The sequence below is a fragment of the Pan paniscus genome, chromosome 12, assembly GCF_029289425.2.
Source record: "Pan paniscus chromosome 12, NHGRI_mPanPan1-v2.0_pri, whole genome shotgun sequence".
NCBI lineage: Eukaryota > Metazoa > Chordata > Mammalia > Primates > Hominidae > Pan > Pan paniscus.
In genome coordinates, this window is record NC_073261.2 from 83696694 (window position 1) to 83708774 (window position 12081).

Below are 12081 nucleotides of genomic sequence, written 5' to 3' on the forward strand. Positions count from 1 at the left end.
TTAAGTGGGAGGATCACCTGAGCCCAGGAGGTGGAGGTTGCAGTGAGCCAAGATGGAGACATTGTATTCCAGCCTGGGTGACAGAGTGAGACTCTATCTCAAAAAAGAAAAAGAAAAAGAACAGTCCTTCCTCCAAGTGCCCACCGCATATTACCTGTAATTCTTTTATAGGATCTAATCCTTTGTTTTATTGTTCTTACCTGCTTGCTTTCCCCACTACATTAAGAATTTTGAGGGCAAGGTCTTACCCATCTTGGTGTTCCCCAAATCACTTAGTACAGTGTTTTCAACATATAAATACTCATAAATATATTGTGTAGGGATGTGGTTCAGCTGGTGAGAACAGCACAGTGTGGGCCTATATGGTAGATATAGAGACCAATTTGCCCACAGTAGAAGCACACAATTATTCTTGGAAAGGCTAATAATGTTATATTCTTTTTTTCTTTTCTTTTTTTTTTTTTTTGAGACAGGGTCTCAACTGGTCACTTGGACTGGAGTGTGGTGGCACAATCTTGGCTCACTGCAACCTCTGCCTCCTGGGCTCAAGCGATCAATCTTCCCACCTCAGTCTCCTGAGTAGTTGGGACCACAGGCACGCACCACCACACCTGCCTAATATTTGTATTTTTGGTAGAGACAGGGTTTTGCTATGTTGCCCAGGCTCAAACTCCTGGACTCAAGCAATCCACCTGCCTCTCAAAGTACTGGGATTACAGGCATGAGCCACCATGCCCGGCCTATTCTGTTTTTTGTGATCAGAAACTTTCCCATGCAAGGTGGGAAGGGGCATCTAGGAGTCAGTTCTGCAAGGGAATACAGACGGCACTCTTCAAGGACATTACCACCGTTACCTAGGTCATGCGTACAACAACCATGTGACATTTTCAGGGGATATCAAAACAACTCTTTAACCCCTGAGAAATAAAGCAAGAAACGGCCGGACGCAGTGGCTCACGCCTGTAATCCCAACACTCTGGGAGGCCAAGGTGGGCGGATCATGAGGTCAGGAGATTGAGACCCTCCTGGCTAACAAGGTGAAACCCCGTCTCTACTAAAAATACAAAAATTAGCTGGACGTGGTGGCAGGTGCCTGTAGTCCCAGCTACTCAGGAGGCTGAGGCAGGAGAATGGCGTGAACCCGGGAGGCGGAGCTTGCAGTGAGCTGAGGATGCGCCACTGCACTGCAGCGTGGACAGAAGAGTGAGATTCCGTCTCAAAAAAATAAATTAAATAAATAAATAAATAAATAAATAAATAAATAAATAAAGCAAGGAATAAGGTAGTAGAGTAACATCAAAGAAGAAGCTTTGAGCCTCTGACTCCTGGAACATTCTTTTGGGTAAGGACTAGACAATATACCAAATTCAAGACTACACTTTGATTTTTAAAAGAGTTGATGTCTGCAGTCTGAACATTTCATAATTATAAATCTTTCTGTCAAAGCAACTCTGAGTACATATTTCACTTTACTGAAAAAGAACTATGAGAAGCACAAAAACACGCCATTCTTGCTTCTAGGTATGTGAAAAACCATTATTTTGTAAATTATTTCTCTTAAAACTTTGTTTAAACAAAGAGATTATTGCATAGTAATTTTTTATACTATTCTTAATTGTGATATTTCAACATAAAAATGGAGCTATCATCTTTGGAGATTTCCAAGTCAGATGGCATGATAAAAACCAGAAAGCAATACAAATGCCTCCCCTTCAAAGTCACCTTAAGCACACCAAAACTATAAATATTTAAGGCTTGAAGCAGTGGCTCACATCTGTAATCCCAGCACTTTGGGAAGTCAAGGCAGGAAGATCGCTTGAGGCCAAGAGTTTGAGACCAGCCTGGGCAACATAGCGAGACCCTGTCTCTACAAAAAACAAATAAAATAAAAAATTAAAACTTATAATTATTTTAAGATAAGTTATAAACCAGTTTGATCTCATTTTAATAAGTAAATAAATCTTCTATTTAAAAAGAGGTGAGGTGAGTTAGAAACAGGGGAGGGATCTGAAGAAGAATATTAAGACTATTCATCCTAAGTACTAACTGAATGCTCTTCATTTTCTTTTTTGCTTAATCTGTATTTATTTCCATGAATATACATTACATTTTTATTCGATGGCTTTTTGGAAAAAGTAGACATATATCATAATTCTGTGTGTATATGTGTGTGTGTTGTGTGTGCTGGTAATAAAAGTTTCTGAAACAAAATAAACTGACTATATAAAGGTATCCAATTCCAGCTATTTGAAGGGCCTGAATTAGTTTAGGTATGTCCATTTAGAATTGCCAAGTATCTATACTATTCAGAAATTGCTCTTTGAGTTTTTCCTCTATTAGAAAATACCCACCTAAATACCCAATGATACATGCCAAAGGCTTCCTAGTGCTTTTGCTTTTCAGTGGACTTCCAGATAGTTCAGCATGTCTGTCTGCATCTGAGGAGAGAAAGAAACATGGAGATAACCAATGAAATGGATTTCTCTAGCCAGACTACATGCACCACAGAAATAAAGGTACAAGTGGAAAACAGTATAAAATAGCCACCAGATTCCCGCATAATTTCCTTTTGGGTTTGAGAAAATGGTTTCTAGTTCTGGTTCCCAATTTCTAAATGGGATTTACATAAAATAACATGTAATTAGTAGTAGTAGTATCATTTTGAGACGGAGGCTCACTCTGTCACCCAGGCTGAAGTGCAATAGCGTGCTCTCAGCTCACTGCAACCTCCACCTCCTGGGTTCAAGCAATTCTCCTGCCTCAGCCTCTTGAGTAGCTGGGATTACAGGTGCACACCACCATGCTGGGCTAATTTTTGTGTTTTTAGTAGAGATGGGGTTTCATCATGTTGGTCAGGCTGCTCTCGAACTCCTAATCTTGTGATCTGCCCACCTGCTCATGCCTGTAATCCCAGCACTTTGGGAGGCCAAGGAGGGTAGATCACCTGAGGCCAGGAGTTCAAGACCAGCCTGTCCAACATGGAGAAACCCCGTCTCTACTAAAACACAAAATTAGCTGGGCATGGTGGCGCATGCCTGTAATCCCAGCTACTCGGGAGGCTGAGGCAGGAGAATTGCTTGAACCCAGGAGGTGGACATTGCGGTGAGCCAAGATCACACCATTGCACTCCAGCCTGGGCAACAAGAGTGAAACTCCATCTCAATCATAATAATAACAATAATAATTTACATGCAAGAGAATACAGACAGCACTCTTCAAGGACATTACCACCATTATCTAGGTCATGCCTACAATAACCATGTGATGTTTTCATGGGCTATCAAAACAACTCCTTAACCCCTAGAAATAAAGCAAAAAAAAAAAAAAAAAAGGTACCAGAGTAACATGGAAAACACTCACTTTAAAGCCCCATATGGGTATAGCTAATACACATCCAACACACTCATGCTTTTTTATTGCGTGTGCCCATCTCAGAAATATGCTTCATTTCTAGCCATGGCATTTCTACATTATAGCAGAAATAATGGCCGTAAAGCACAAGGTGGAATCAGTCTTAACGTAAGATTGAATTGACATGGAAGATAAATGACAGCTGCTAAAGGCAACAAACTTGGCCATCTCTGACCTAGATGGGCCATACTTGGCCATCCCTTCCCCATTGTGAAGGCTTAACCTATCTTGGCAAAACTCAATTGTTAGACTAGGGATTTGCAAGAGTAATAATGGGCCATTTGGTTTTATCACTGGTTTTCTAACCCTGATCAAGCTATGTCATTCATTGGTGCTGAGATTTAAAAGGCTACCTGTGTGCAAACAGAGTATTTCATCCAACAGTCAGAATAGTAAGAAACTGTGAGGATGGGTATTAGCTAATCAAAGTTTTCATGATGCTCATTATACCCTATTGTAAGACATTTTCAGACAAAAATAAAGCATACAATACAAACATTCTGTGTTTTAATTAGCTGTCATTTGGAAGAGTAGATGTGCAAGACAAAGGGACAAAACAAAATGTGTATTGAAACACTTTAATACTGTCATAAATATTAACAGAATCACTTTAACTTGTATGATTCTACTATGTTTATGCCTTTTTCCCACCTTCAAATATTTGACAAAAATGTCCTACAGGTTTTCTGACTTACTGAAGAATTTTTCCTTTTGCAAACTGAGACATTTCTGGGCATACACACAGGGAATTTCCTTTGATATCCATAGGAATTATTTGCTCTACTAGAGTTAAAATGTGCAAGTCTGGAACTTCAAATAATTTTAAATAAAAGTTAGGTTTTTATGAGTTCTAGCCCTTTCACCAAAAAAAAAAAACAAAACAAAAAAAAAAACTCTTTTCTGAAAATTATTAAACCGAAGATGGCAAAGGAGCATTTTCTAAAAATTCTCATTGTGGTTAAAAAAAACACAATGAGATACTATTTCACACTAGTCAGAATTGCTATCATTAAAAAGTCAAAAAATAACAGATGCTGGCAGAGAAAACAGAGGTTGCGGAGAAAAAGAAATGCTATACACGGTTGATGGGAATGCAAATTAGTTCAACCATGTGGAAAACAGTGTGGTGATTCCTCAAAGAGCTAGAAACAGAACTATCACCCAACAATCCCACTACTGGATATATACCCAAAGGAATATAAATCATTCTATCATAAAGACACATGCATGTATATGTTCATTGCAACACTATTCACAATAGTAAAGACATGGAATCAACCTAAATATCCATCAATGATAGACTGAATAAAGAAAATGTGGTACATGTACACCATGAAACACTATGCAGCCAGAAAAAAAGAATGATATCATGTCCTTTGCAGGAACATGGATGGAGCTGGAGGCCACTATCCTTAGCAAACTAATACAGTAACAGAAAACCAAATACTGCATGTTCTCACTTATGAGTTGGAGCTAAATGATGAGAACTCATGGATGCACAGAGGGGAGCAACAGACACTGGGGCCTATTGGAGGGTGGAGGGTGAGAGGAGGGACAGTATCAGGAAGAATAACTAATGGGTACTAGGCTTAATAATTGGATGATGAAATAATCTGTACAACAAACCCCCTTGACACAAGTTTACCTATATAACAAACCTGCACATGTACCCCTGAACTTTTTTAAAAGTTAAAAAATAAGTTTAAAAACATTAAAATAGACAAAGCACATACTACAGAGAGCCTAAAACAATCAGGAATCTGAATATATAGCACCCAGATATTGGCTAATTATTATGCAACCACTGACAAGTATAAAGGATCCAATTTCTTTTCTTCCTATTCAGGTGATTCCCAGGAGAAAAAATAAATTACTAAGCTATGAAGCTTTTCACCTGTTGTTGAATAATAGTGAAGATACAGGCAGAAATATAATAAACATCTTGTGGAAGAGTAATCTAAATAAACACTAGGAAGCAACCCAAAGCCTGTAAGGATCAAACGCCTGCCAAACCATTGAGTTAACACTACATAATTTCTTGCTAATATTACTGATTCACCTGAAATTCAAGTTATATTTGGGATAAGGAAAGATAAATTTTTCTTTCTTCACTATTAATAAAGCTGGAATGACTCATCTTGGTTATTTCCTCAATGTCTTGACAAACGCAATCACCATATTACTAGTAATAAGATTTGCCTTTTATTCCAGTCTAGATGACCCAAAGGAAAACTGCCAATATGGCAGCAATTGATAGACATTGATGGCTATCATCAACAAATCCATCAAAGAGGTCACCAACACAATACCCAAAGATATTTCATTTTAAACTATATTTGCTTCTAATTTCTCATTAAAAATAGGAGGATTAATTATATGATGTTCTAAGTGACAATTTGCATTACAGAGTACCTCTGAATGGGAGATCAAAGCTTTTTAGAAAGAAGCATATTTCACTAATCCTCATAATATTTTATAGAAAGTTCCAGCTACTCAGGAGGAGGAGAGGGAGGATCCCTTGAGTTAGAGGCTATAGTGAGCCATGATCACGCTACTGCACTCCAGGCTGGGTGACAGAGCAAGACCCTGTCTCAAAAAAAATAAAAGTAGTTGGTGGCAAGAATTATGTCTCAACTGTGAAAAAATGAGAGTGAAAAGATTCTAGGACTGCCTTAGTCACTCTTTAACATAAGAAAAGTTGTTGCCATTCAGTAGGAAAAATACAGTTGGCCCTGAGGAAATAGCCATAGGTGGGATTGTGTGGCCCACACTTGAGTTGGTTAGAAGGAATGCTGGGCTGCACTCAATGCCAGGCCAACAATGCTGCCACTTGTCATACAGTCCTTGCTCCCAAATTACTCATCTAACTCCACTTCAACATGGAGATATGCATTTGAAGTCACAGATAATGAAAGCAATCTGAGAAATCCCCAAAGCACCCAGAAGGAATCAAAACCTGTCCAGAGAGAACATCTGTATCTCACTCAGGTCACTTGACTGGTCACAAGGAACATGTCTTTAGTTTCCTAGAGCAGGGGTCCCCAAGCCCCAGGCCTCAGACCAGTACTAGTGGTAGCAAGTTAGGAACCGGGCCGGACAGCAGGTGAGCATTACCGCCTGAGCTCCGCCTCCTGTCAGGTCAGTGGCAGCATTAGATTCTCATAGGAGCGCTAACCCTATTGTGAACCGCTATGCGAGGGATCTAGATTGCCTGCTCCTTATGAGACTCTAACTAATGCCTGATGATCTGAGGTGGAACAGTTTCATCCCAAAACCATCACGGCCCACACCACCCAGTTCATGAAAAAATTGTCTTCCATGAAACCTGTCCCTGGTACCAAAAAGGTTGGGGACTACTGTCCTAGAGGATGATCTATATTTCCTTGGGGTTAACCTAGAAATACACTATTACTTTTGTTGAAACTCATGGTTATTTTTCTACAGTGTTTTGGAAATACTGGGGGCAGTGAGATAGAAACCCTGCAATATACACACAGAATTCACAAAAACATCCCACATGTGCATTCAAGAACCCTGTCAAGATAAAACTATCAGTAGAGTTTGCTTCTAGAACTGGAAAGGTATTTTTAAAGAAGCCACAAAACTCATGATTTTTTTTTATAAATTCAACTATTAATATGTCTTTTAAAAAAAAAATCTACTTGGGAAATACACCATAAAGTCAAAGAGAAAACGGGGGAACTATTTGTATCACATATCACAGATTAAGAGATAACTTTGTTAAAATATAAAAAGTTCCCACAAGTCAGTAAGACTGCCAATAGAAAACAGGCCAGGGGCAAAAACAGTTGACAGAAAAGGAGACAAATGGTTTTCAAATATAGGCAAAGATTTCTATCTCATTCAAAATGAGAAATGCAAGCTAATATAACTTGTCATCTGTCAATTAGTCACGGGTTTCAAAGATGGGTAACACTGCCAGCAAAGTTGTGGAGAAATAGGAATTGTCTAGATGTTGTGAGTGGGACTGTGAATTGCAGTTTTTCTACGGGCAATAAAACTACACCAAAATTCAAAATGTATGCTCCTTGGCCCCAACTTTAACTTTTAGGGATCTATCTTGTAAGGAACATTCCCATTTTATACATCAGTATGAAATGGTATCTGCATAAGGATATTTGTTGCAACATTATTTATGATAGAAAATGACTGAAAATAACTTAAAAGCTTTTAATAGGGAACTAGTTATGGTACAACAAAATAGATTATGCAGCTGACACAAAAAGGAGGCAGTTTTCAATACAGTGGCACGGTATGTTAAGTAAAAAGCAGCAAGGGACAGAGCAATATAGACAGTATGTTAATATCATATAGAAACAAAGAATAAGCCTACTTAGATTCTTATAGATGCACAGAATATTTTTGGATACTTAAGGCAACAATGATAATGGTTATCACTGAATGGGGTAAATCAGGAATGAGGAACGTGATGAGATTTGTAACCACTTTTGTACCTTTAGAAAAATTTTTCGGTATCCATTCAAAACCAAATTTTTATTAAAAAATAAACTCCCTCGGCTTATACCACAAGGCACATACTAAAAAAAAAATTTTAACTCTCTACCAAAAATACCAAAAGAAGCAAACCAACTATTCTCTCATGATTCAAGCTTAAAACTTCAGAAAAGCTTATACAATCATTAACTTTAGCTGAGAAATCTCTAGAAAAATCTCATAAAACACATTTTTCATCAAGTGGGGTCCTGAGATACTTCCAAAGCCGAATTAGCATCTTCAAACAGAAAAATAGCTTCAGGTTCCTCCCAAATAACCTCATACAGGGGAATACTGTGGCCCATTCAAGTCTGGTATGTTATCAGCCCAAACCACTTCACTCTCTCTGCAAGCCACCAAGGTGCCAGGCAAATCATCCGGATTTACTTTTCCAGGCACTTTAGCTTCATCTTTGGAATGTTGCTAGTAAACCTACTTCTATTTAACCTCAGTCTGTGAGGATCCTGAGTCTCAAGTGGTGATAATCCTGTGTGCATCAGGTGTTTGGATGATTCTGTAGATCTTTGGTGAAGTCTCTGAAATAACGTCTGATGACAATAACAGAGGAACGTCATTCTCCCATACATAGCTTTTTTACTAGGGGGAGGGACCTCAAGGGGGAAAAAAGAAAAGACGGCTAACTTTTTTTTTTTTTAATAAAATATGGAACACTTCACTAATTTGTGTTGTCATCCTTGCTCGGGGCCATGATAATCTTCCCCATATCATTCCAATTTTTAGTATATGTGCTGCTGAAGTGAGCACGATGTCCAAACTTGGTATTTTATAACCTTGCTGTTGGGCCACAAATCTTAAGAAAACAGTACGTTTCTTTATGCAATGAAGAATTTTGGTCTACCAATCCATTTTTAATAAGTACTGTCTACGTGGTAGAACTGGCTCAGGCATTTTACCAATGTTAGTAACTTTTGGCATGGATTTATACATTCACATATAAAGATTATTAAAATAATATTTAGGTATTTGGGGAAATTGGTTTAAAAAATAAATTTTTCATAGTGAGGCCCCATCTCTAAAAAAAATAAATTAACCGGTGGGCCACACCCATAGTCCCACCTACTCAGAAGGCAAGAGGATCACTTGGGCCCCAGAGTTCAAGGCTGCACTGAGCTATGATGGTACCACTGCACTCCAGAGCCTGGGCAACAGAGCAAGACCCTGTCTCTTAAAAAAAAAAAATTCCTATATATGGATGAAGAGTGGTAAATCTTCCCACCCCTTTCCCTCAGCCTCCCAGGCTCCCTTACCTCAGATGTCATTACTCTTTACATATTCTTTGAGATATTTTATGAATCTGCAAAGACCTTTTTTGTTTTTACTATTTGCTTTAATACAGGTTTAAAAAGCTCCCATTTCTTCACTTTTATGCAGTGTCATCCCATAAACTGACTATGACACTGGTTGTGATGGTGCTGCCGTGGCCAGAGGCAATTGAAGAGGTCACCTTCTACAGTGCTTGGAAGAGTCTCAAGCTCACAGGGAAGAACTAATAAATTACTCTAAAATGCATTAATTAGAACTCTAGATCCATCAATATTTTGAGAATAACACACTTCAGCCTTATCTGAAAGTACATTCACATTGCATCACAGCGATTCTTAACTTTCTGCAGGGTGGAGGAGGGCCTAACACTACCTTTGAGAAACTAAGGAAAACTTACTGGAAAACACACACACACACACACACACACACACACACACTCCTATACACTCCCAGTAGATCACAGACACGGTTGCCTATGGGCATCAGGTTATTAATACCTAATCTCCCTAACAAGCCAAGATCAAGACATCTGCTGAAGAGGCTGTAACAAGGTAAGTATAAGAACAGAAGAGATGATAGCATAATCAATTAGATGTTAGGAAAAGTTCATTGTTTGTCTGAAAAATAAAAAAGAGTAGATGGCTGCTGAAACACTGTCATTTTAAATCTCAAGGTAAAATTATTTAAGAATCTGATTATGTACAACTCAATGACCAGTGAAGCTAAATACAAAACAAAATAATACATGCTCTCTGAATTTCATCCAGATAAACGACTGCTCTTTTATGATTACTATAATCTATATGCTTATAGAAATAAAATACAGGTAACTTAATTATGATCCCTTTTAGCAGCATGGCCTGTCAATTGAGAAAAAAATTAGAACGAGATAAAAGAAAAATATACTTCATTGAAGAATAATCAAAACAAAGATAATGTGCAAATTAACTGAAAATTAACACACGAGCCCCGGGGAAACAGAGTTTCCTCAGCAGCCAACTGAGTTGCTGATGGTTTCTCTTCTAGTCCTAGGGCAAAGATGATACTGGATCTCCACCAATCTTAATGTAAAAGTCTCATTCATTTTCATTCTTAAATGTTTGACTTTTTAATTTTTATTTATTTATTTTTTAATGCGGAGTCTGTGTTGCCCAGGCTGGAGTGCAGTGGCATGATCTCAGCTCACTGCAACCTCTGCCTCCCAGGTTCAAGTGATTCTCTTGCCTCAGCCTTCCAAGCAGCTGGGATTACAGGCGTGTGCCACCACGCCTGGCTAATTTTTGAATTTTTAGTAGAGATGAGGCTTCACCATGCTGGCCAGGCTAGTCTCTAACTCCTGACCTCAGGTGATCTGCCCACTTCGGCCTCCCAAAGTGCTGGGATTACAGGCGTAAGCCACCGTGACTGGTCTTCACCATTTTATTTAAAAAACTACATGAAAATGTGTTTTAAATGAGCTGAACAATTTAGAATATAAATATTTCTAATTCCCAAAATGGGAAAGTGGTAACGTAAGTCCATGAGGTCTCAAATGCTAGCACAAAACCTAAATATCAGCCTAAACTCTCAAATATACACGAATCTAATATAGTAATCCCCTCTCTGTGGGACTCTGACACTGCTACCATTTTTTTTTTTTTGAGATGAAGTTTCGCTCATTGCCCAGGCTGGAGCGCAATGGTGCAATCTCAGCTCACTGCAACCTCTGCCTCCCGGTTTAAAGCAATTCTCCTGCCTTGGCCTCCTGAGTAGCTGGGATTACAGGCGCCTGCCACCACGCCTGGCTAATTTTTGTATATTTAGTAGAGACAGTTTCACCATGTTGACCAGGCTGGTCTCGAACTCCTGACCTCAGGTGATCCACCCACCTTGGCCTCCCAAAGTACTGGGATTACAAGCATGAGCCACCGCGCCCAGCCCTCAACTCCCTTTACAAAGCATTTTTCTTCTTATAGAGCTGTTACTTAAGTTTTAAAGCCTTTCAACTATTCTGCTAAAAATTATCTTTAGGAACAAAAAATGTTTTTTTCAGTCATCATTCCTTTCATTGATATCCTCTTTAAATCAAAGGGGAACATTTCATAGTAAGAGATTTCTTAGAATGGCTTTAGGATTTCCTATCTGTTAGGCCAGACAGCAAGTTTTGTCACCCCTTAAGGAACAAAAGCTGCACGGCTCTAACATGCTAGCCTGGAATGTGACTCCAGAGCTAACATATTAATTATACACATATTGTCAGAGACATGGTAATGACAAAACGATCCACAATTCATGGACACATATGATCTCTGTGCTAACAAAAATAAAAATAAAAAAGATAAGGAAGACCAAATGTGTTGAAAATAAGAGTAGTAAGTCATGTAAATGTTATGTGGTGATATATATGATACATGATCATGAAATGGAAACCAAACTGGACAAACAGGCTGCTCAACCATATGTTTAGATGCTAGCTTATGAAAATGCAATGTGTAATTTCAGAAAACTCACCCAAAAATGAGTTTAAAATTTACTTGTAATTTCCTAGACCTTCTAATAAATATAGTATTTGTTATGAAGCACGGGTGAATTTCCATAATGTTGTATGACAATTGTAAAAGGTTCATGGGAAAAACGAGAGGTTTACAAAGACATACAGTCTCTAATTAGTGTAAATTGGCAAATTTTATTTAAACCTAATGAATCCATGTAAGACTGGACTGTACTGTCTCGATTATGGAGTCTCATTATAACAGCATCCTTAGGGGTTACATTGTGGCACTACCTAAAAGGTAAAAATGCTTCAGTAAGGGCTCTGTAGGCAATTCCATCACAAAACCCCATGGAATAGGATCACCCCCCACCAATCTTTTGCTAAGCACTACTCTCTGG

At 38.5% G+C, this 12081-nt stretch overlaps 1 protein-coding gene and 1 non-coding gene across 12 annotated transcripts in view; both read right to left on the reverse strand.

The window, feature by feature from the left end:
* The window catches only part of MTA3 (metastasis associated 1 family member 3), a 289993-nt gene that overhangs the window by 73019 nt on the left and 204893 nt on the right, over window positions 1-12081 (reverse strand). For all 11 annotated transcript variants that reach the window (XR_010109298.1, XR_004669803.2, XR_010109299.1 and 8 more), the window contains exon 15: window positions 2352-2438. Coding sequence is in view for 6 of the 11 variants with exons in the window: in XM_063594985.1 (XP_063451055.1) it covers window positions 2352-2438 (87 nt within the window). In the remaining 5 variants the exon portion in view is untranslated. The remainder of the gene's footprint in view (window positions 1-2351; window positions 2439-12081) is intronic.
* LOC112438941 (U6 spliceosomal RNA) lies at window positions 8584-8691 on the reverse strand. Its single transcript, XR_003027258.1, has one exon. It is a non-coding gene; the product is annotated as a U6 spliceosomal RNA (small nuclear RNA).